This window comes from Homarus americanus, unplaced genomic scaffold, assembly GCF_018991925.1.
Source record: "Homarus americanus isolate GMGI-L3 unplaced genomic scaffold, GMGI_Hamer_2.0 scaffold32871, whole genome shotgun sequence".
Taxonomy (NCBI): Eukaryota; Metazoa; Arthropoda; class Malacostraca; order Decapoda; family Nephropidae; genus Homarus; species Homarus americanus.
Genome location: NW_024748870.1, coordinates 2,343,561 through 2,369,615, shown reverse-complemented (window position 1 = coordinate 2,369,615; position 26,055 = coordinate 2,343,561). Strand labels below are relative to the sequence as shown.

At 45.1% G+C, this 26,055-nt stretch overlaps 1 protein-coding gene across 1 annotated transcript in view; it reads left to right on the top strand.

Moving 5' to 3' along the window:
* The window catches only part of LOC121853155, a 29,770-nt gene extending 16,763 nt beyond the window's left edge, over positions 1 to 13,007 (top strand). The window contains exons 10-12 of the mRNA XM_042347113.1: positions 3,905 to 4,406; positions 5,087 to 5,233; positions 12,407 to 13,007. Coding sequence (XP_042203047.1) covers positions 3,905 to 4,406; positions 5,087 to 5,233; positions 12,407 to 12,484 — 727 coding nt within the window. The 3' untranslated portion in view covers positions 12,485 to 13,007. The remainder of the gene's footprint in view (positions 1 to 3,904; positions 4,407 to 5,086; positions 5,234 to 12,406) is intronic.
* Positions 13,008 to 26,055: the final 13,048 nt, after the last annotated feature.

Here is a 26,055-nt window from a genome sequence, read left to right as displayed (position 1 = left end):
GTACTCTAGTGTGACTTAGAAATAGAGAAAATACTAAAAATGAAGACCATGGGTGTGTATGTGTATGAAATGAATGTATTTGTCAGGCAGTGGGCTGTAACTGTGTCACTAGCCCATCCATGTTCCCTGACTCTCTACCCCAATGTGATGTCATGACATACACGCAGCACGGCAACAGCCACACATCTCTGAGTCAGCTGGGTGACTGCCTGGCTGACCTGCATCACATTGTCTACCCTAGAGGATGGTTTGAGTGTGGAAGGAGCTATTTTTTGTTCTTGAAATATTTGTATGTGCTATTATATTTTATGATATGTTATGTATCAAATTTATAATTTATTAAAGCATTTTTTTTCATTTTTGACATGTCACTTGAAATTTTTTGAAATTATGCTAACCATATGTTCATTAAATCGTTTAACTCTGAACCACATCGTTTATCTAGTGGAATAATTGTTAAAGAATTGTCCAATAAATATGGCATTGGAGAGTGAGTTTAAAACAATAAGACTTATGTTGTACAATTAGATTTAGTTTTTTAACTAATGATTAGCAAGTTTTCCTATATTTTTAATGCTTATCCCACAAATCTGTGCTTTTTGGAAATTTGGGCAAAGTGGGATGCTAATTAGCATGAATTTGCAAAGTTAGACTCTTGGAATATTAATGACATGTTTCTGGAAAATATAATACAAAAACCTTGATAATTGACTCAGACTTGTTTTCTCCTAAGGGGAGCGTCTGGCTGAAAATACGATGAAAATCAGAAAATTACGAAAATATTCCAACAAATTCCTGAGGAAAGCTGTTGCCTATGGCTATCTGCTGATGTATTTTGATTGCATAATTCGTAATATTTATACAACTATGCATAATTGTTCTGCCCCTTCATTTAGAGGGCCCTCTGTTTATGTAGCAAAAGCTGTAGATAAGTATTTATAATAATATTTTGGTGTAAAATAATACCAATCACTTGGTATTGATCAGTATCTGGCACCTTTCTCAGTTAGCTGGCGACAGTTCCCCATCGAATATGTGAGAGTGGACTGACTGTAATAAAACAAAAACTAAGTACAGGTTGTACCTCTCTAGTCCGGCAACCTCGGGACCTGACCGGTGCCGGACCATGGAAATTGCCGGACCATGGAAATTCACCCTTTTCCTGGATAGATAGTGACTTGTGCTTATGCTTGGAAGCACTAGCACCACTTTCTCTGCATCATGGTCTCTTTGAAGACATATTGAAGGGTTAAATGTCGTATAGTAGCTTCTCAAATTTCGCGAGTTTTTAATTCTTAACGTATTTTATTGGAACACAAAAAAAATAAATAAAAATTTTGACGGCGGAAACTTGAATTTCGACGGGTTTGAACGGCCCGCCAACGTGCAGACGACGTGCATAATCGTGTAAACAGCGTCATTTCTCTTATGTACAAAAGATTCATTATTGTTTATTACTGAATGTCTTTTTTATTGAATTAATGTTTATGTGTGCAAAATGAGCAATACAATTCATTAATAATACGTAGAATATTAAAACACACGAGGAAATGACACAGCATTGTTTTCGTTGATTACAAAACCAGTGACTGACTGGTTCTACATATAAAACTGAAGAAAATAAGACTTGGTTGTAGCTGTAGTAAAATTAATATGGTTGTTTTAAGTAATGTTATTTAATGTTAATAAATGGAAATAAATGGAACAATAGAAGTAGCTAACGATAATGGTAAAGAAAAAAGAGATCGCGTATGTAAGTGGGCATGCGAACACGTGAAAACATATCGTCATTACTTTACATAAGAATATGAAAGCAACACTTATTTACTGTTCATATATATTTTAATTTATGTTTCTGAATTTCTTTTTATTGAATTAATGTTTGTGTGTGCAAAATTAACAATACAATTTATTAATAATACGTGGAATATTAGAGGAGACGAGACGGCTGCCGGCATTGTTTATGTTAAAGCTTACAAAACCAGTGACTGATTGGTTCTACATATAAAACTGAAGAAAATAAGACCCTGATTTTAGCTGCAGTAAAATTAATGTAAAAAAATTAATATGGTTGTTTGAAGTACCTGTAATGTTATTTAATGTTAATAAATGGAACAATATAAGTAGCTAACCATTAATGGTAAAAAAAAAAGTGAGACTGCGCGTATGTAAGTGCGCACATGTGAAAACATATCGTCATTACTCTACATAAGAATATGAAAGCAACACTTATTTACTGCTCATATATATTGAAGGGTTAAATGTTGTACTCTGTATAGACAAGCAGAGAGAGAGAGAGAGAGCAGCCGAACTGCCGGATGTAAACAAACCTTAATTTCCCGCGGCTTTTTTTTTTTTAAGGGGATTAGCCCACCCGGGCATAAGTCACTGACCCACATTGGGGCCTGAGGGGCAAAAATTTAATACTCCTGTAATAATAATAATAATTAAAAAAGTAAAAAAAAAAAAAAGTAAGCTGCCCATCTACCTGTTGGACAAACTAAAATCGTTCCGGACCACGGGAGTTTCCGGACCACAGAATGCCGGACTAGAGTGGTACAACCTGTAGTATAATAACATATTGTTTATGGCTCAACGTATAAGTTTTCTTTATATTTGACTTGGTTTATTATTTGCTGATTTATATTTATAAACATTTTGGTGGAAATACTGGTAAGTTAGAAAAAAAATTCTTGCGCCTAAAACAAAAGCGATAATCAGAAATATCTATGTGCCACGTTCAAGAGGAGTAAATTACCTATAATACAAATTAATTTCAACGTAATCTAGCGAGAAGTTATGGAAAGTAAGATTTTTAAAATTGGTAAGAGTATAAGGGAAATATCAGGTATTAGGGATTAGGCAGAACTGATTCAGGGTTATAGCAACAATGTATCTGGATTCTTTAATTGTTGACAGGAAATTTATGTTGATTGATCAATTATTATCGAATTTTGTGCTTCAGTCGGACGCTTCCCTCAACTTGGTTTAGTTGAGGTTGTCATTACTATTCACAATGCTTCATATATTCATAGGTCAATCCTCACACACATAGACTCTGTTCTATAATGGGTTTTTGGGATCAAACCTTCATTTCTTTATGCTATCATGGCCAGGGAAATGTAGGAAAGATTGACATGAAAATTATACAGTATAATCCCAGTTATCTGGCAGATTCAACTAACCAGCACCAAAATGAAATAATAAAAATAAATTATTATTATTTATTGCCATGATAAACAGTAAAATCGATACATAGCATATCATAAAATTCAATATCACATATTTTATGTACAAAAAATTGCTCCTTCCACACTCAAACCATCCTCTGGTCAACATGACACAGTTCACGCAGTCACCCAGCTGACTCACAGACATGCAGTTGCCACGTTGGATGAGTATATGTCTGACATAAAGAGAGGGAGTGCAGGAAGGCAGTTATAGTCCAGTAACCCATCGCCTCCACACACATTCACTTCCCATACATACGCACCCATCTCTTCATGTTTTTTATTTTATAGTTTTATACTGTATTATATTTTCTTTATTTCTTAGCCTCATCATTTATATAGAGTAGAATAAGTGTTAAAGAAATCTGTTTTTTTCTGAGACTAATTTGCAAAGTCAGCATTTAGCACTGTGAGATTCAACTAACTGGAAAAGCTCTTTATCTGGCACCTCTCAATCCCCATAGGTGCCGGATAACTGGGATTCTACTGTAATAAGCAAATCATGAGGGAAGGGAAAATCTGTAGAATTTTTTTTAAGAAACCCTGTGACTGGTAGAGTACTGTATGTAAGTGTAAGGGGTCAAACAAAATTGATGGAGATGACTACATATGTGTAAGGCTCAATATTAAGGTGAAAAGTGGAGTTAAATATTCATATGTATGTATTTTTTCAGTCCTATCGGTAACAAACTCAAGTTGTCAAGAAGTGTTTCTAACAGTCCATCCCGAAGTAGACGTTCAAGAAGTTCTTCGCATAGTTCATACTCAAGAAGTCCTTCCCGAAATAGACGTTCAAGAAGTCCTTCCCGAAATAGACGTTCAAGAAGTCCTTCCCGAAATAGACGTTCAAGAAGTCCTTCCCTAAGTAGACGTTCAAGAAGTCCTTCCCGAAATAGACGTTCAAAAAGTCCTTCCCGAAATAGACGTTCAAAAAGTCCTTCCCGAAATAGACATTCAAAAAGTCCTTCCCGAAGTAGACGTTCAAGAAGTCCTTCCCAAAGTAAATATTCAAGAAGTCAGTCCCTACACAACTGTAAAAGTACATCTCCAGAGTGTGTCGACCAAGTGGTTATCCCTCCAGAACCAACAAAACCTCTCATGTGTGAAGTTGCAGTGACTACTGACATGTCACAATACCCCAATCATATCCTAAAGGAAGTAAATCTCTTGAAAGAGGTACAGTATTTGTTTTCATATTTTTTCTCATAAGAATTTATGGCATTTTAACTTTTAACCCTCTGTTAATGTTCTGATCAAGCTAGGGGGTAAACTCCCTTCTTTATGTTGGTCATCTTATCAGAGATACTGACATTTCCGGTGTATGATTCAAGAGCAAAATGGCTGGGTGTATATTATAATAAGTATATGGGGGGAGGGGGTCTGGCCCTCCTTTTCATCAGAAAATTCCAATACTTTATATTAATTGCAGTATTGTACTCAGGCATTTTTCTATAGCAAAAACTAATTACTATTGACCTTAGAATATCTCCTATTATCAAGTGCACATTTTTCAAAATTACCTAAAAATGCCCATGATATTGCTCAGACTAAAAAAAATCTGATGAGGCATTACCCCAGGGTGGGCTCACTATGCTCACCATGTTCCCCCCCACCCACAACTTATTTAACTGACCCCTTTTTGATATTCCTGGATCCACCCCTGACACATATGATGATTTTTCATTATATTAATTAAAATTTCCATGGGCACAACTTTAGGGCAATCCCTTGTTTCTCCTGGACTAGTGAATGGCCCAATTGCCAGCCTGTGTTATGAGAAGTCACCTAGATTACAGGATTAATCTACCTTATATCAGGTACACTTTTTCTTATTCTGTTGTATCTTTTAATTTCAGGCATCATGCCAGGAGTTGTTGCAAGAAGATACTGATATGCAGGGGCTTCTCATTCAAACATTGTGGGTGCTCAACTTAAAACTTGAGAAATATTACCTTCGTTCAAATCGGATGTACACTTGTAGTGAAGGCACCTTTCCCCTCACAGTAAGTAATCAAGATTTTTTCTTTTCTTTTCTTTTCTTTATGCAAGCCTTTTCCCACTATGTTGAAGATGGACTATATTCAAAGACCAAAAAACAGTCCCCTCTAACTACTGTATTGTGATGTCCCATAAACCACCAGAGGCTATGTTCTCCCATCATTCACACATAGCACTTCCTTCATCCCATCCTTATATCTTCTTTCCTGATCTTCCCTTTTCCCCCTCTGAATTATATGCTCTTTATGAAGTACAGTAATGTAAACAAAACAAAAAAATAAATAAAATAAAAGTTTAATTCACATCGTACAACTGTGGCAGATGATTGGATGAATAGAGGTATGTATTACTTCTTTGGATGTTTTAGAACTTCACATTTTAGCAGATTTGAAGGACCCATATTTCAGTTGCATGAGTATTAATGATTGAACAGATATACCTGTAGTATCTTGAGAAAAAAAATCATGATGCCGACTAGAATGTAACTTGAAATGCGCAGTGCAACATTTTCATAAATCTACCTTCTGCAAGTGTCCTGTTTTATTTTGTTAGGAACCTATGAAAAACAGTGGAATGAAATACAGTGAACCCTCACTTTACGCGGTTAATTCAACCCACGGCGGCCCGCGTAAAGTGAACAACATAACATATGGGATTAATTGAAATAGAGACCGGGCCGACCCCCAAACTCCACTTTTTCCCGACACAATATGTACGTTTTACTAAAAATAACATCTTAACTTTATGATGGTATTCACCCACACATAATATAGAAAGGAACAGTCAATAAACTGAAGGTTAGGTTAGAAAAAAACAAGGTTGGGGTTAACACTTACGTTAGTAGAAGAGATGGGTCAGCGTACGGGAATGGAGGCTGGTTCCGAGGCAGAGGGCAGGCTACTGGCCCTCAGGTGAGTCATCATCACTGTCATCCACACTTGTCAGGGCCTCCCTGACAAATCCCTCAAAGTCATCATCACTGTTTCTACCTCTGTCACTATCACTGGCTTGGGCTGGCTGTGGTGGGTTGCGGGCGAAGAACTCTGTTATGCTTTGCTGACGGCTGGTGTTTATGTTGTCGTGATAAACCTTGATGTAGGGCTCCATAGTCTGCAACAGCTGGGTAGTGAAGATTTCATACCTGTGTGCGTCGGGGTCGTCGGAAAGGAAGAGCGTGACTTTCTCGATACACTCGATGGCACCCCTAACATTACTATGGGATAAGAGGCGTTCTTCTTGGGATGACGCACCACCTGTCTCTTCACTGACGTCATCATCATCTACCATCTCATCGGTAGTCACATCAGGATCCCTTATCACCTCCAGGATGCCGTCGTTGGTGGTCTCGGAGAAGCCTGCAGCTGTAACACTCTGCACAGCTTCTCTGGCAAGGTCCACTGCTACTGCAACAGTCTGAACCTCACCAGTCACAGATTGACTCTGCCTAACGGCCAGAATGCCTTGCAACACATGTCTCCATGCGTGACGAACAGTTGCTACAGACAGCTGATCCCATGCCTCCACCAAGAAGTCCACAGCTTTCTTGATGTTGAATATTCTCCAGAATTGTTTGAAAAGTATTTATTGCTCTGCCAACTGTTGATCCTCGTCGTCTTCGCTCTTGCTATCGGTGGTGGTGTCACTCAGGTTACACAACTCTTCCCTGGTGTTGGTGTAGTCGTTCAGGAGCTTGAATTTTTTAGTAGAGAATGCAGCTTTTACATTACAGATTAACTCTTGGTCCATGGGCTGTAATATAGACGTAGTGTTGGGAGGAAGGAAGACCACTTTTACGTTGGGGTGACGATCTAACAGTAGGGGCGAGTGTCCTGGTGCGTTGTCCAGCAGCAACAAAACCTTGAATGGCACATTCTGTTGCTCACAGAATTTCTTCACATCGGGAAGGAAACAGTCATCAAACCAGGAGAGGGACAGTGTAGAGAACATCCACGCCTTACGTGCGGTCAGCCAGTGGACAGTTAGCTTGGTCATGTCCATGCTCTTGTAGGCGTGCGGCTTGCGTGCTGTGTGGATCACCGATAACTTGAGCTTACAGGTACCGGAGGCATTGGTGGTAAACAGGACGGTGATGCGCTCCTTCTGCAACTTCCGGCCCCGAATCTTGCTGGCATTCTTCACAACGAAGGTCTTGGAAGGTAGCTTTTTCCAAAAAAGACCAGATTCGTCCATGTTAAACACCAGGTCGTCGGTGTACTGTCCTTCCTCCATAATCTCACATAAAAACGGAGGAAATTCCCTAGCCGCAACACGGTCAGCACTAGCTTCTTCACCACCAATGTTGATATTGGTGATCTTGTTCCTCTTCTTAAACCTCTGTAACCACCCAGAGGAAGCATTAAAGGGTTTGGGCTCTGTAATTCCCATCTTTCGTGACACTGCAGCATACAGTTCACGTGCATACTCCTTAACTGAGCGCGTGTCCGCAGCCATGTTCCGTCGCGCCTGACGCACCAAGTAGCTCACTAGTAATTTTTCCATCTTGAGAAGCACCTGGTTGTGGAAATACTTGATCATAGAAGCACCTGTAGACTTTGTGATGTTCATGTGCTCCTTTATCTTGGCTGCATCCTTCTTAATTGTCCTGATCGTAGACTCATTAACACCATGCTGGCGCGCGAGATCAACCTGTCTTGTTCCTTTCTCCAACTCTTGTATGATCTTATACTTAATTTCGTAGCTTGAGGAACGTCGTGTCTTCTTTGGCTTAGGGCAGCTGGGTCCAGGTAAGGAAAGGTTTCTCTCTGGGGGCGGTGGTCCAGCGGAACCCATTTTACAGAACAATGGATGCACGATTACACGGTGTGGCCTGGAGGGATGAAACTGCCGCAGCTAGGTCAAGCGTCGTCTTTCCTCCTTCCCCCCTCCCGCAGGTGGACACGTCATATTACTTTAAACCAATCACAGCTAGCAGCGGAGGGAGGTAAGGATGCATGGCCCAATTACAGTCCGATATGTCATATGACGTCACTGATAACGCAACAAAGACACACACTGCGCAACCTACTCGCGCCGCTTACACAACATGGCGGAGGGCGGGAGAGATGGCGGGAGGTTTGGATCCAAAAATGGCGCGGCTCGCCAGCCGCTCTCCGCTTAAAGGGGTACACGCACCGCGTAATGTGAGCATTCCGGTTTCGGTAGGGTACCGCGTAAACGGGGAAACGCGGAATGTGGGACCGCGTAAAGCGAGGGTTGACTGTATGGTAAACCTGTTTGGTGTAGTCACAAACCACCACAGTTGACCAGGGATTGAGGTGTGCCTTGTTTCTTTCAGTTAATATGTGGGGCATTGGTAATGGTAGAACCCTTAGTGGTCTGTGATTGCCCTAATGAAGGATCCTCTAACTCGTAGTCCAGAATCTCATCAGTGCTTCCACATTTTGAAATTTTCTTTTCTTGATCGGGTTGTAAAAATTCCTCAGATTTCCTTTAAAAATAATTATTCAATTTCCTTATAAACTTCCTTTGATGAAAAACTTCCAGTGAAAAGAAAGCTGGATCATTCCTGTAGAGCTGTTATGGTAGACACTAGTCCTGAGACCCACGGGGCCCAGTGCCTAATAAATTAATAATCCCTATAGTCACATTACCCACATTAATGCAACAGTCAAACATCTTCAGGAGGCAGACTGAAGTGCTGTAAACCTGCTTAGAGACTAAGAAAGTGATGCAGTATAATGAGCACACAAATACGACATCTTCCCATAAGTTACAACATATATCTTAATTCTTTTTACCTTGTAGGAATGAAACTCCTTAAAAACTCACTATTATTAACTAACCATGTACAGTAATTATACAGAATCCATTGATTAAATGATGAAACACTACAGGACTCCATAGAATAAATGATCATTATTAGTACAGGATATAAGCAATATGGTACTTTTCAACCATCCCTTAGATCCATGGTGACTGTAGGCAGGCAGAGAACCTCTTTTATGTCCTGTACAGTACCTGAATACTCTATGTAATAATTGTAAGCACTGTTTAGGCTTAGAAACAAGAAGAATTTGGCCAGAATTATTATATTGATTCCATATACACTGTATTTTGATGAAAAATAAAATACTCGGTCTTATTTTATTCCCAACTCCTGATTTTCTTTGAATTTCCTTAGATTTATCATTTCCTTAAAAAGTTCCTTGTGAGCACCAAATTTTCTTAAAATAAAGAAATTTCCTTGAAAGTGGAAACACTGAAACTCAGGTTATTGTGACTACCTTTACCAGTAATACTGTATGTATGTATGCAGTATATAATAACATATCGGTCGAAATTCCACTGATTCCGATACTCCAAAAATAGGCCGATACTGTATTTTATTTACCTGATGACTTATTTTTTGCTTTCATTTACTGTATTTTGTCATTCTATTTCTTCTTTTGTCCTATTTTTTGCTTTCATTTACTGTATTTTGTCATTCTATTTCTTCTTTTGTCCTAAATTAAGTGATTTCAGATGTACATAAGGACTTAAACTATATATAGTGGGATTTTAAACATTGTTCTGTAAGTACGGTACGCACATAATACGTGTTCCGACTTACGTACAATCCGACTCAGGAACTTCACCCGTTCATAACCCGGGAGCCTCCTGTATACAAGATGTTTGAAACTGTCTCAGTATCAACCAGAACATGAAACCGATTCGAATGAATCTAAAGGTTCGAAGTAACAGACTCAAGTTCATACAACTGAAGCAGGCAGTGCAGCAATAGCTGCCTGGGAGAGTTAACAAACATTTGGGTGAGACTGTACACACAGACTTAGTATAAAACAGTGGATGATGCAGATGACGTATATGTAATACAAGTGACATGTATAATGAAATTTTGTTCCTATATTTGTCAGTGACATACTGTATACAGTATGTGAAATAACGTATACCAGTACAGTGACCCCTCGGTTACGAACTCAATCCGTTCCAGAAGGTCGTTCGTTAACCGAAAAGTTCGTTAACCGAAACCATTGTTTCAATGGGATTTTGGGTAATTAGTTCCAGCTCACCGAAAATTTCCTAAATTCAACAAAAATGGTAGAAAAGTTCACTTACTTTGAGGTGTGTATGTAGAAGGATCCTGGATGATGATGATGATGATGATGGGATTTAGAATGGGGGTGGAGGAGAAGGAAGAAGAGAAGGCATTGGGGTGGAAGAGAAGTCACCCCATGGCGCCATTTCACCCATAAAATTTTAGCTCTCTTGGTGTAATTCAAGATTATTTTCTTTAAATCAACACTGCACTGCATTATATATTGTCAATATGTAAAATATATTTCAAAATGACCAATAATTTGCTTGGAAACACAGAAAAAAGCATTTAGTTGAAGAGAGTCTCAAGCAAGATGTTACCTCCAGTGAAAACAGAGAGAGACTAACGCCTGTTTGCTGTGTTAAGAGGCTGGATGCCGCGCATTAAACTAGTCACTTTACCTTCAATTATGTTCAATAATTGTTAAAATGACTAAAAAATTGAATATTAAACTTTTAAAATTATTGAATAGTATAAACTTCTTGATATTTACTAAATTAGTAAGGAATTTAAGCCCTAGAACCGATTAATGTATTGGCGGACTGATACTAAAGCTGGTTGCCCGGTCAGTGCAAGCGAAAACATGTTGAGGTCGGTTCGTAAGAAATTCGTTAACCGAATTTTTGTTCGTTAACCAAATTGAAGATCCTTATGGAAGGCAGTTCGTTAACCGAAATTTCATTAACCGAGGCATTCGTTAAACGAGGGGTCACTGTACAATGTATAGCGAGGACCCCCTGTAGTATTTAAAAAATACCTAATTTACTCACAACTAAACTCACTTGCTCTAAGTCTCTTAGCATATTTTAAATACATACTGCATTATGAAACATCACACATGACTTTCAACTGACCCACCAAGCATCAACTCCCCATTGAGAATAATTTTTTGAATAAAAGTATAAACTATTTTTTCTTGAAGTTCCTCCACTGTCACTGTACAGCAGCACCGCAGTTACTCCATTGTATAAAATGTTCATGATTTAAACATCTTCAATAAAATGTCACTTTCAGTTTCATGATATCGTGTACAGTATTTCACAATTAGTTGCAAATGAACCATACTAAAGGCAGGTATCCTTCGATATACGAAAGTTTGAGATACAAAAATTTGCTTATACGAATTTCCTAAATTGACACATAAATTTTAATATAAGAAAGTTTCACCTGCCTATACGAATTTGGGCCTTGGCCAAAATTCAAATTTCGCACTCCAGGAGTCAGCTGGTGCAGCCTTCTTGGGGAGAGATACGCAGAGACGTATCCTTGCTCACTGATCATACCACCCCCTCTCCCTTCTGCATCTCCCACAAGCCTGTGTCTTAACATTCATTGTGTGTGAGGTGATCTCTCTTTATCCATGTGTATTTGTGTCATCCTTTTGTTATGGCATCCAAGCGTTCTGCTGAATCTTCGGCAACCTGTACTTCACCGTAAAAACCACGAAAGGCTGTCTGTGACTTTTGAGACAAAGCTGGAAGTAATTAAGTGTTATGAATGCAGTGATGGCCTTACCATTATTGGGAAGGATCTTGGTCTAGCTGCTTCTACTGTGGCCACAATTTACAAGCATGCTGAAGACTGTGGTGTCCTTGGCAGACAACAGTGATGAGGTGGACAACCCTCCTCATCTCGCTGAGTAAAGCCTTCACTCAGTCTACCCGTTCTCACCCTCTTGTGGTGAGCCCCAGACTGCCCTCCCAAAAGTAATGTACCAAAGATAAACAGTATTTTATTGATCTTTCATGTACAGTATTAGGTAGTAATTTCATATACTATTGGAAGTAAATAATAGTTGTGTACTATTTATCATTAGTTTGGTAGGCTTTGTTCTTGTTTGTGAATCAGTTTTGTGTTTTTGGGGTACGATATTGGGGTATTTTTGTCATTGGTGAACCGAACCCTATATTTCCCATCTGTTCTTTTATTTAAGATACGAAAATTCACTTAACACTTCGTATATAGAAGGATACCTGTGCATGTTGTGTTCTGTATGTTCTTTTTATATATGGCCCACTAGTAAATATTTCTTAGAAAAAATCCCTGCCTCCATGTGTCTCTTTCATTATGTGTCATTATTTATTGTTTTCTATTTACTAGTTTTTTGTTTTGTTTTTTCCAGCAAGTTTCAGTGAAAGTGAAGGAGAAAATTGCCCAGCTGGATGTCATTCCACCCATTCAACATGATAATGATGAGTAAGTTTATTCAAGATGAAATGAATATGTTTTGACCTGCTCATCAATGAGAAGGCTTTGAACTTACTGAACCCTTAAGCCCCGGGTTAGTGTGCTGTTGGCAGTACCCCACACCCACTGGTAAATGGAGAAAAATCAGCTTTTCCCAAAATTTTTTTAACCTTTTTAAATGATAAAACAATAAAAAATAATTAAGAAAAACTATATATTGACCCTCTAGAAACTTCGTAGGCTGCATGGAGGGAGGGAGGAGGGGGTAGGAGATAAGGAGACAGTGTTGGTTTGACGGCTAACACTCGTGGTCCTTACGCACTTAACAGCTATTTTTAGCTCGCCTTTGTGTCCGAGGTGGCCAATAATACATATATTTACCGATCTTAATAATTATTTGCTACAAATAATTCATTTTGAATATTTTATTTGCATTAATTTTCATAAAAACTGCTTGGCAACACTCACCAGTCGGTCGCCAGCTCTCTGGCTGTCTTTGTGTTTGGTAGAGCAAGTAATACATAAAATAATAATATTTCCACAAATAAATACATTTATAACATAATCATAGCATTATTTTACAGTAAAACTACATTACACTACAACTACACTACTTTTAGCAATATTACTTTGATACAACATGATAAAATGGACAAACAATGGAAATGAAACAAACAAAAGTAGATAATTATGTTCAGGAAGCTTCCCTGTGGCCGAGGTATGGTGTGAGAGGCAAATAGTCACACTGGAACCTGGTAACCCGCGCTGGGCATTAATCACTGGTGGAAATAGGCGCTCGTTCTGGAACGTCACCCGGGGTCTAAGGGTTAAACTTAGGATGCAATATACAGTACAGTATGTCCATTACATTTTAATTTTAGCATTTGTTGCACTAATCAGGAATGTATTTTAAAAAAATTTTAGTGCATGTTTGTGCCTGCATAGCAAAATACTTTCTTGGAGAAGGAAATGTTGAGTTGTATATTTTCTTTATGATTTATGGAGTGTATGAGCTTAACAATAAATTAATTTCTTTAACTATTGCATGGCAGGTGCATTAAGAGTTACTCAAAAATTCATTGATAAGCAATTGGCAACTTCATTTTAAACATACCCTATTAAGGTAGTCATTGCTTATCCAATAAAAAAAAGAATTCATTGAATGGAGAGGACAATGGTAATTAAATTATTTGGTTATTTTTCATAAGTTTTCTAGGAGAATTAAGGAAGTCTGTATGTATTTTGGTAAATATGTTCCAAGGAATAGGCTGAGGGACGGGCTAAAAGAGCCCTGTCCGGCAATATACATATATGTGTGTGTGTCTTTCAGCCTGTTATTCTGCCAGGGTCAATAATACTCCCAAATTGTTAAACCATCTTGATGCTGTTCCTACCCAGACACTTTGAGTGCAGCATACATCCCTGATCATCCTTCTCCTGGCCTGTTTATTTTCTGTAAAACTGGCTACAGGATATTGAAGGGCTAGTGTTTCCTCAAGTATTGTAGTGATATTTATCTCAAAACCCACATTGGTTCTGTATAGTATTTCCAGGGTGTGAATTTGGGCCTGTAATATAATGTAATAATATTCATTATAACCTAGACTCAGTCCTGTTCATGGAGTAGGTTTGTAATGATAATTATTGGCACAAATTATTTAAAATATACTGCACAGTATGTTTTTCTCTTTAGCTGTCAGGGGCAGATCCAGGAATATCAAAAGGGGTGATCCAAGAAGTTGTGGGTGAGGGGGGGGGGGACATGATGAACACTGCGCCCATCCAGCTGGGGAGTTTATGGAAGGGGGGGGTTGCCATAAGCCCCCTCCCACCCAGACTCTTTTTTTTTAATCTGTCCAATATCATGGGCATTTTTAGGTCATTTTGAAACATGTGCACATGATATAAGGAGATATTCTGAGGTCAATAGCAATAATTTTTTACTATACAAAAATGCCTGAGTACAATACTGCATTAAAGAAAAAGTATTGGAATTTTCTGTTGAAAAGGGGGAAGTTCAGACCCCCCTGGGACACCCCTCCCCTCCCCTGGATCTGCCCCTGTCTGTTTATAATATTTAGTTTGTACTGTACAGTCAGCAAAATATTATTCTGCACCTTTATGGGTTCCTGCAGTATGACCATGAATTCTGAAAACACTCATGAGTCAAAGTGGATGTTGGTAGTCTTGGCTTCCTGAGTTGCCAGTTACTCTGTAGATAGTATTTACCACAAGGTGTTTCTATGTGTCTGCATGCACAATGTGTTACAAGATGCAATTAGAACAGTTAACATCATATAACTATATAAAATAATCAATGCTCAGTTACCTATGCATAATATTGTATAACTTTCCTTCGTTACAAATGTTTGGTATTGTGTTTTTCTGGTTGAGGTCTTGTATTATGCCACTTCTCATCACTTTCTCAGATAGTGGTTATAATCATGATATTTACACCATTTCGTTGTATCTCATAGTATGTGAAATTCCTATACAGCACCTCAGTTTCTAGAGTGCCTGCCATTCCTACCATATGTGGGTGACTAAGCATAGTACTACGGTATAGTATATATAATGCTATGACATTATCTGGTTTAAGTGCTATGGGTTTTACATGTATTCCTGTAATTTGTCTGTGGTTACTACACATGGTACAGTGGGGTATGCTATAACGAACGTAATTGGTTCCAGAACCGCATTCGTTATAGGATTAATCCGTTCCAGGCCCCCAAATACAACCACTTAACACTGAAAAAATTCTGTGGAAAATGTAAAAAATACAGTACTTTATCTTACCTTAGTGTTATTCAGCATGCAGGTACCCCTAAACACTGGCACAGCACTATCACTTCCACTGGGAGTCTTGGCTTTAAGGTCCTTAAACAATTGTTTTGCCTTCTCACAAATTATAGCTTCACTAATGTTACCACCTGCCATTTCTTTCTCCTTTATCCACACTAAGAGTAAATTTTCCATCTCTTCAATCACATTACACCTTGCTTTGCTAAGTCTAAAGATTCCCTTAGCCACTTGCACTGTTTTTAACTCCCCTTTATTCTTCAAAATCGTACATATAGTCGATTTAGCCATCCCATATTCATCACTAAGTTTCGCAATGCTTCTTCCATTCTCACGTTTCTTTATAATTTCTTCCTTAGTTTCAAGGGTTATTAGCTTTCTCACTCGCTTTGGGCGATTCATTGTTACAATTGTATACTTGTACAACAAAATAGTTATACAACTAATGCGAATTTCCACATTAAAAGACGAAATTTCAACAATAACACTGGTGCACTGGCTACACAATGAGACAAAGATGGTGCCTGACGCTCTTGTTGTGGGTCGCGGTACAACAATATTCATGCGCCAGGCGAAATAGTCCCATATTCATCCGCGTTCGTTGTAGGAGTTGCGTTCGTTATGGCATTCTCAATTTTATAGGTAAAATCGTTCGTTATAGGAATATTCGTAGTAGGATCCGTTCGTTATAGCATACCCCACTGTAATAAGGAATAACAGCACACTAGTTGTACAATGAATCACACAATCGGAGGTACCAACCTTACCAATACATGGCGTCAGTCTCGCAGTGTTCATTGCGAGAGCCATCTCACCCAGGGGTGCAGAATAATTTTTTGCTGACTATACATCATAGTGAAATTTTAAGTGATTACTATGAACAATTGATGATTTATTCTTTTTAAATTTTTAGGACATGGCCCATCTACACACAACTTTTATGCTAATGACATAATAGTACTATTAGCTAGCAGTAAAATTTAAAAGTTATACACAAAGCTTAACTAGCAAACTTTTACCGCACAAATAGTTGTTTGTTAAGTACCGCTAAACAGCGCTAAGGATAGCAGGAGTTCATCATATAAAATGGTCTTATGGCTGAATAACCTCAATAAAATTATGAAGATTAATTTCAATTTTTACATTTATATTCATTTTGATTAAAATAAAAAAATCTTATCTATGCAGTGTAAAGGAGGATTTATTAACCAAGGATAGTGATCGGTGGCTTTTCCTTGCCGTGCTGTTTGTAAACAAACGTGTTATTGAGGAAATGGAAGTCTCAAACCCACCCAAAAAAGGGAAGCCCAGCTGGACAGCAGACCAGACTTTATTATTGGTGGATGCCATTGAAGACAAAAAGTTACTATTGAATGGCCTTTTGAAGACTTTCCTGAATAATAAAGACAAAAGAGAAGGTTATTTTTCGTTATCAACCCATCACCTTTTTATTATTTTTTCTTACCATTTAATAGATCTCACTGAGTAACGAATATACTTGAATTAAGAGGCACATTCCAAAAATAAACGCGGTATTCACGATTTATTACTTGTAAAAATCACGAATTTTCCCGAGTCACATTTTGATGTGATGGTGACACACAGCGTTGCTCTCGTTTCGTTAACCACCCATCACCTTTTTTCACATAAAAAATATATATATTTTCACAAGTTTTCTTGCTGTTTTAGAGAATTCTGACATTTATCTTTGGGGGCAAATCACTTTTTTTTTAGTTAGGTTAGGTTTGGAGGTTATTTTTAGGTTAGGTTACCTGACCTAACAGGCCATGTTCTAACCTCCAAACCTAACCTAACTAAAAAAAAAGTGATTTGCCCCCAAAGATAAATGTCAGAATTCTCTAAAACAACAAAAAACTTGTGAAAAAATATATTTTTCATGTGAAAAAGGGTGATGGGTGGTTAACAAAAAATAACCAAAGAGAGCATGGCTGGAAATCACCATGAGAGTCAATGGTACATTTCCTGGTGTGGTGAGGTCAGTGGCAGAGTGTGAGACACGCTGGTTCTCAGTATTGTCCAAGTCAAGAAAGAAGATCTCTGCTATAAAGAGGGAATACACAATATATTCACACTATATTTAATATATACACACTATACAGGGGGGTATTCATTAAATATATATCTCCTTTCCCAATAAATGAGCTGCCGCCACTGATATTGTTGTTGGTTCAGGTTGGTATCAACTAAAAGACGACTATTGCAGGACTTAAAAGTGCTCCAGGGGTCCTTTAACTTAACAGACCTATTAAGGCCCTTAAAAGTGTTGTGTATACCGGCCCAGATGATTGTGTTTTACTTTTCTGCATTATCCAAGATAATAAAGTGTTAAATCATTACAGTGTTGTCCTTTGCCTTCTTATAGACACCCAGACTTAAAACCTAAGGGCCACTAGGGGCACCACCGGCCATGGCAGGGCCCCTGAGGGCACCGCCGCTTCTGGGAGCGCCACTGCTTGTGGCAGGGCCACTGAGGGTGCTGCTCCCCCTAAGGAGGGCCCTGGGAGTGTCGCTGCTCCTAAGGGTTGCCGGCACCCCTGAAGGACCCCTTGGGGTGCCACTACCCCTGAGAGGTCCTCGGGGTGCCACTGCCCCTGGGAGGGCCCCTGTAGGGGCCACCTTCTCTGGGAAGGCCCTTGGGAGCGCTGCTGCCCATAAGGAGAGCCCCTGGGGGCTCCATGGCCCCTGACAGTGCACCTGGGGGCGCCACTGGATGTCACCTGGAGGTGCTACTGCCCCTGGGAGGTCTCAAAGCGCCGCTGCCCCTGGCAGAGGCCCTGGGGTCTCATATGCCCATTGGAGGGCATCGTGAGGGCGCCACTGCCCAAAAAGTAGAGCCCCTGGGGTTGCTTCCAACACTGGGAGGCCTTCAAGGGGCTCTGCGGCCCTTAGGAGGGCCCTTGAGGGTGCCACCGCCCCTGGAAAGGCCAATAGGGATCCTGATGCCCCTAAAAAGAGCACCTGGGAGCACCACAGCCCCTGTCAGGTCCCCTGGGGTTGCTGCTGCTCAGCGAGGGCCCCAGTGGTCACCGCCGAATCTGGGAGGACCCCAGGAGTACCACTGCCCCTGGGAGGTCCCATGCGGGCGCCACCATCCCTGGCAGAGCCTTTGCCGGCGTTGCAGCACCTGAAAGGGTCTCTGGGGCGCTAAAGCCCCTGGGAAGGCCGTTGGGAGTACCACCGCCCATGGGAGGTCCCCTGGCAGAGGCCTCTGGGGGTGCTCACGTGCCTAGGAGGGCCCCTGAGCCACCGAAGGCCCTGTGAGTGTCCCTCAGGGCCCCCACCTTCTCTAGCAGGCCCCAGGGGATGCAACGCCCTTCCAGAACTAAAGCCCAGTGTGCCTGGGAGGCCCTGGGCCACCGCCCCAGCCTGTGAGTGTCCCTGGTGGCGCCACCGCTTCTGGTAAAGCCCCTGGGGACGCCACCGCCCCTTGAAAGGCCCCTGGAGGCGCCGATGTCCCTCAGAGTACTCCTGGGACGCCACTGTCACTGCAAGAGTCCCCAGTGGTGCCACAGCCTTTGGGAGGGCCCCTGCAAGCGCTCCCGTCCTTGGGAGGGTTCCTGCAAGCACTCCAGTCCCTGGGAGGGCCCCTGGTTGCAGTAGCTTTTGCACTATTTAGAGCTCTGGGAGAAGCAATTTTAAATAAATACACCGCCGCCCATCACATTTCCAGTATCTTTGTTTTCTGAAGAAGGTAATGGAGAATAATATCAACAGGAAAACATAAGTTGGGGTGTTGTGCTGACTGACTGCTCTCTGCTCCTATTGGCTGTAATTTGGTGGGTTAAAAAATAGTCCACCAATCACAGTTAACCCACCAAATTACAGCCAATAGGAGCAGAGAGCAGTCATTCAGCACAACACCTGTTTTCTATTGACCATTACAGCACTAGAATGACCTGGAAGCAACGCTACTCTCCCAGGCCTCTAATAACATAAAACTGCAGCCATGAGCCCCTCGAAGCGAGAAGCAGCGATCCTCCCAGGGACGGGAGCTCTCCCAGGGCCTGTGCCATGGGCGGTGGCACCCCTAGAGGCTCTTCCAGAGACATTAGCACTCTCCCAGGAACAGCAGTGCCTGCAGGGGCCCTGCCAAGGACAGTAGCGCTGGCCAGGACGCTCCCAGGGGTCCTCCCAGAGATGGCGGTGCCCCCATTGACTCTCCCAGTGACAGCAGCGCCCCGGGGGCCCTCCCAGGGACGGCAGCGCCAGAAGGGCCGTTTTGGGAGGGCCCTTGAGAGTGCCAATATCACTAGTAGAGCCTTTAGGATATGCTACCACCCCTGGCACAGCCCCTGGAAGCATTCCCGTTCCTGGGTACAGTCCCTGGCAAGGTTCCTGGGAGGGTCCCTGAGGGCGCTGCCGTCCCTAGAAGGCCCCCTGGGAGCACTGCTGTCCCAGGGAGAGCCCCTGGAGGCGCCAGCGCCCCTTGTAAGGCCTCTGAGGGCCCCTCCGTCTCTGGCAAGTCTCCAGGGGACGCCAACGCCCCTTCCAGGACCCCTAAAGGCGCTGACGTGCCTGGGAGGGCCCCTGGGCTACCGCTGGCCATATGAGTGTCACTGGTGGCGCCACCGCTTCTGGCAAAGCCCCTGGGAGCGCCACCGCCCCTTGAAGGGCCCCTGTAGGCGCCTATGTCCCTCAGAGGACTCCTGGGATGCCACTGTCACTGGAAGAGTCCCCAGGGGTGCCACAGCCCCTGGGAGGGCCCCTGCAAGCGCTCCCGTCCTTGGGAGGGTCCCTGCAAGCACTTCAGTCCCTGGGAGGGCCCCTGGTTGCAGTAGCTTTTGCATCTATTTAGAGCTCTGGGAGAAGCAATTTTAAATAAATACACTGCCGCCCATCACATTTCCAGCATCTTTACATTCTGAAGAAGGTAATAGAGAATAATATCAACAGGAAAACATAAGTTGGGGTGTTGTGCTGAATGACTGCTCTCTGCTCCTATTGGCTGTAATTTGGTGGGTTAAGAAATAGTCCACCAATCACAGTTAACCCACCATATTACAGCCATTAGGAGCAGAGAGCAGTCATTCAGCACAACACCTCAACTTATGTTTTCTTCGCCAAATGTGATAAGCGACAATGTATTGTTACTTCTTCTCCCAGATCTCTAAGTGGCACAAAAACTACTGCAACCCTGGGCCCTCCCAGAGACGGGAGCGCTTGCAGGGATCCTCCCAGGGACGGGAGCTCTCCCAGGGCCTGTGCCATGGGTGTTGGCACCCCTGGAGGCTCTTCCAGTGACATTGGCACTCTCCCAGGAACAGCCTCGCCTGCAGGGGCCTTGCCAAGGGCAGTAGCGCTGGCCAGGACGCTCCCAGGGGTCCTCCCAGAGATGGCGGCGCCCCCATTGACTCTCCCAGTGACAGCAGCGCCCCAGGGGCCCTCCCAGGGACGGCGGCGCCAGAAGGGCCGTTTTGGGAGGGCCCTTGAGAGCGCCAATATCACTAGAAGAGCCTTTAGGATATGCTACCACCCCTGGCACAGCCCCTGGAAGCGTTCCCATCCGTGGGTAGGGTCCCTGGCAAGGTGCCTGGGAGGGTCCCTGAGGGCGCTGCCTTCCCTAGAAGGCCCCCTGGGAGCACTGCTCTCCCAGGGAGATCCCTTGGTGGCGCCAGCGCCCCTTGTAAGGCCTCTGAGGGCCCCACCGTCTCTGGCAAAGCTCCAAGGGACGCCAACGCCCCTTCCAGAACCCCTGGGGGTGCTGACGTGCCTGGGAGGGCCCCTGGGCCACCGATGGCCCTGTGAGTGTCCCTGATTGTGCCACCGCCCCTGGCAAGTCCCCAAAGGACGCCAACGCCCCTTCCAGGACCCCTAAAGGCGCTCAAGTGCCTGGGAGGGCCCCTAGGCCACTGCTGGCCCAGTGAGTGTCCCTGGTGGTGTTACCACATATGGCAAAGTCCCTGGGGGCGCCAAGGCCCCTTGAAGGGCCCCTGGAGGCGCCGATGTCCCTCAAAGGACTCCTGGTACGCCACTGTCACTGGAAGAGTCCCCAGGGGTGCCACAGTCCCTGGGAGGGCCCCTGCAAGCCCTCCCGTCCTTGGGAGGGTTCCTGCAAGCACTCCAGTCCCTGGGAGGGCCCCTGGTTGCAGTAGCTTTTGCACTATTTAGAGCTCTGGAAGAAGCAATTTTAAATAAATACACAGCCGCCCATCACATTTTCCAGTATCTTTGCATTCTGAAGAAGGTAATGGAGAAAAATATCAACAGGAAAACATAAGTTGGGGTGTTGTGCTGACTGACTGCTCTCTGCTCCTATTGGCTGTAATTTGGTGGGTTAAAAAATAGTCCACCAATCACAGTTAACCCACCAAATTACAGCCAATAGGAGCAGAGCGGGCAGTCAATCAGCACAACACCTCAACTTATATTGTCTGATATTTCTCAGAATACAAAAACCTACTAGAAAAATTTAACGCTGCGTCTCCCAGAGCTCTAAATAGCACAGAAACTACTGCATCCCTGGGCCATCTTAGGGATGGGAGTGCTCTCAGAGGCTCTCCAAGGGACGGCGGCGCCCCCAGGGACACTCCCAGGGAAATTGGCGCCCAAGAGGCCCTCTCAGTGGCGTCGGCGCCCCCAGGGGCCCTGGAAAGGGTGGTGGCGCCCTCAGGGGCCTTGCCAGAAGCGGTGGCGCCCTCAGGGGCTTTGCCAGGGGCGCTGGCGTCCTCAGGGGATCTTCCTGAGGCAGACTCACCCCCAGGGACCCTTGCAGGGACGGCAGTGCCTCCATGGGCCTTGCCCGAGAAGTTAGCGCCCCAAGGGGCTCTCTCAAGGACATCGGCGCTCACAGGGGCCCTGCCAGGGTCGGAGGTACCCCCAGGGGCTCTCTCAAAGACATCGGCGCTCTCTGGGGCCCTGCCAGGGACAGTGGTTTACCGGGGGCCCTGCCAGATTCGGAGGCGTCCACAGGGGCTCTCCCAGGGACAACGGTGCTCCCAGGGGCCCTCTCAGGAGCGGTGGTGTCCCCAGAGGCTATGTCATAGACATCAGAGCTTCCACAGAAAGCGCCGACCCCAACGACCGTACCAAGGGTCTGCAGGGGCCATATGGCATGCTTGTCCGTCGTATCATATATATTACATACTTCCAGCAGTCCCTTACTTAACTGTGATTGGTGGACTATTCTCTTAACCCACCAAATTACAGCCAATAGGAGCAGGGAGGGTCCCTGCAAGCACTCCAGTCCCTGGGAGGGGCCCTGGTTGCAGTAGCTTTTGCACTATTTAGAGCTCTGGGAGAAGCAATTTTAAATAAATACACAGCCGCCCATCACATTTCCAGTATCTTTCCATTCTGAAGAAGGAAATGGAGAATAATATCAACAGGAAAACATAAGTTGGGGTGTTGTGCTGACTGACTGCTCTCTGCTCCTATTGGCTGTAATTTGGTGGGTTAAAAAATAGTCCACCAATCACAGTTAACTCACCAAATTACAGCTAATAGGAGCAGAGAGCAGTCAGTCAGCACAACACCTCAACTTATGTTTTTCTGTTGATATTATTCTCCATTCCCTTCTTCAGAATGCGATGATACTGGAAATGTGATGGGCGGTGGTGTATTTTAACGCTGCTTCTCCCAGAGCTCTAAGTAGCACAAAAACTACTGCAACCCTTGGCCCTCCTAGGGACGGGAGCGCTTGCAGGGATCCTCCTAGGGACGGGAGCTCTCCCAGGGCCTGTGCCATGGGCGGTGGCACCCCTAGAGGCTCTTCCAGAGACATTAGCACTCTCCCAGGAACAGCAGCGCCTGCAGGGGCCCTGCCAAGGACAGTAGCGCTGGCCAGGACGCTCCCAGGGGTCCTCCCAGAGATGGCGGTGCCCCCATTGACTCTCCCAGTGACAGCAGCGCCCCGGGGGCCCTCCCAGGGACGGCAGCGCCAGAAGGGCCGTTTTGGGAGGGCCCTTGAGAGTGCCAATATCACTAGTAGAGCCTTTAGGATATGCTACCACCCCTGGCACAGCCCCTGGAAGCGTTCCCGTCCCTGGGTACAGTCCCTGGCAAGGTTCCTAGGAGGGTCCCTGAGGGCGCTGCCGTCCCTAGAAGGCCCCCTGGGAGCACTGCTGTCCCAGGGAGAGCCCCTGGAGGCGCCAGCGCCCCTTGTAAGGCCTCTGAGGGCCCCTCCGTCTCTGGCAAGGCTCCAGGGGACGCCAACGCCCCTTCCAGGACCCCTAAAGGCGCTGACGTGCCTGGGAGGGCCCCTGGGCCACCGCTGGCCCTATGAGTGTCCCTGGTGGCGCCACCGCTTCTGGCAAAGCCCCTGGGAGCGCCACCGCCCCTTGAAGGGCCCCTGTAGGCGCCTATGTCCCTCAGAGGACTCCTGGGATGCCACTGTCACTGGAAGAGTCCCCAGGGGTGCCACAGCCCCTGGGAGGGCCCCTGCAAGCGCTCCCGTCCTTGGGAGGGTCCCTGCAAGCACTTCAGTCCCTGGGAGGGCCCCTGGTTGCAGTAGCTTTTGCATCTATTTAGAGCTCTGGGAGAAGCAATTTTAAATAAATACACTGCCGCCCATCACATTTCCAGTATCTTTACATTCTGAAGAAGGTAATAGAGAATAATATCAACAGGAAAACATAAGTTGGGGTGTTGTGCTGAATGACTGCTCTCTGCTCCTATTGGCTGTAATTTGGTGGGTTAAGAAATAGTCCACCAATCACAGTTAACCCACCATATTACAGCCATTAGGAGCAGAGAGCAGTCATTCAGCACAACACCTCAACTTATGTTTTCCTGTTGATATTATTCTCCATTACCTTCTTCAGAATGCCATGATACTGGAAATGTGATGGGCGGTGGTGTATTTATTTAACGCTGCTTCTCCCAGATCTCTAAGTGGCACAAAAACTACTGCAACCCTGGGCCCTCCCAGAGACGGGAGCGCTTGCAGGGATCCTCCCAGGGACGGGAGCTCTCCCAGGGCCTGTGCCATGGGTGTTGGCACCCCTGGAGGCTCTTCCAGTGACATTGGCACTCTCCCAGGAACAGCCTCGCCTGCAGGGGCCTTGCCAAGGGCAGTAGCGCTGGCCAGGACGCTCCCAGGGGTCCTCCCAGAGATGGCGGCGCCCCCATTGACTCTCCCAGTGACAGCAGCGCCCCAGGGGCCCTCCCAGGGACGGCGGCGCCAGAAGGGCCGTTTTGGGAGGGCCCTTGAGAGCGCCAATATCACTAGAAGAGCCTTTAGGATATGCTACCACCCCTGGCACAGCCCCTGGAAGCGTTCCCATCCGTGGGTAGGGTCCCTGGCAAGGTGCCTGGGAGGGTCCCTGAGGGCGCTGCCTTCCCTAGAAGGCCCCCTGGGAGCACTGCTCTCCCAGGGAGATCCCTTGGTGGCGCCAGCGCCCCTTGTAAGGCCTCTGAGGGCCCCACCGTCTCTGGCAAAGCTCCAAGGGACGCCAACGCCCCTTCCAGAACCCCTGGGGGTGCTGACGTGCCTGGGAGGGCCCCTGGGCCACCGATGGCCCTGTGAGTGTCCCTGATTGTGCCACCGCCCCTGGCAAGTCCCCAAAGGACGCCAACGCCCCTTCCAGGACCCCTAAAGGCGCTCAAGTGCCTGGGAGGGCCCCTAGGCCACTGCTGGCCCAGTGAGTGTCCCTGGTGGTGTTACCACATATGGCAAAGTCCCTGGGGGCGCCAAGGCCCCTTGAAGGGCCCCTGGAGGCGCCGATGTCCCTCAAAGGACTCCTGGTACGCCACTGTCACTGGAAGAGTCCCCAGGGGTGCCACAGTCCCTGGGAGGGCCCCTGCAAGCCCTCCCGTCCTTGGGAGGGTTCCTGCAAGCACTCCAGTCCCTGGGAGGGCCCCTGGTTGCAGTAGCTTTTGCACTATTTAGAGCTCTGGAAGAAGCAATTTTAAATAAATACACCGCCGCCCATCACATTTTCCAGTATCTTTGCATTCTGAAGAAGGTAATGGAGAAAAATATCAACAGGAAAACATAAGTTGGGGTGTTGTGCTGACTGACTGCTCTCTGCTCCTATTGGCTGTAATTTGGTGGGTTAAAAAATAGTCCACCAATCACAGTTAACCCACCAAATTACAGCCAATAGGAGCAGAGCGGGCAGTCAATCAGCACAACACCTCAACTTATGTTATCCTGTTGATATTTTTCTCCATTACCTTCTTCAGAATGCAAAGATACTGGAAAATGTGATGGGCGGCGGTGTATTTATTTAACGCTGCGTCTCCCAGAGCTCTAAATAGCACAAAAACTACTGCATCCCTGGGCCATCCTAGGGATGGGAGTGCTCTCAGAGGCTCTCCAAGGGACGGCGGCGCCCCCAGGGACACTCCCAGGGAAATTGGCGCCCAAGAGGCAATCCCAGTGACGTCGGCGCCCCCAGGGGCCATGGAAAGGGTGGTGGCGCCCTCAGGGGCCTTGCCAGAAGCGGTGGCGCCCACAGCGGCTTTGCCAGGGGCGCTGGCGTCCTCAGGGGATCTTCCTGGTGCAGACTCACCCCCAGGGACCCTTGCAGGGACGGCAGTGCCTCCATGGGCCTTGCCCGAGAAGTTAGCGCCCCCAGGGGCTCTCTCAAGGACATCGGCGCTCACAGGGGCCCTGCCAGGGTCGGAGGCACCCCCAGGGGCTCTCTCAAAGACATCGGCGCTCTCTGGGGCCCTGCCAGGGACAGTGGTTTACCGGGGGTCCTGCCAGGTTCGGAGGCGTCCACAGGGGCTCTCCCAGGGACAACGGTGCTCCCAGGGGCCCTGTCAGGAGCGGTGGTGTCCCCAGAGGCTATGTCATAGACATCAGAGCTTCCACGGAAAGCG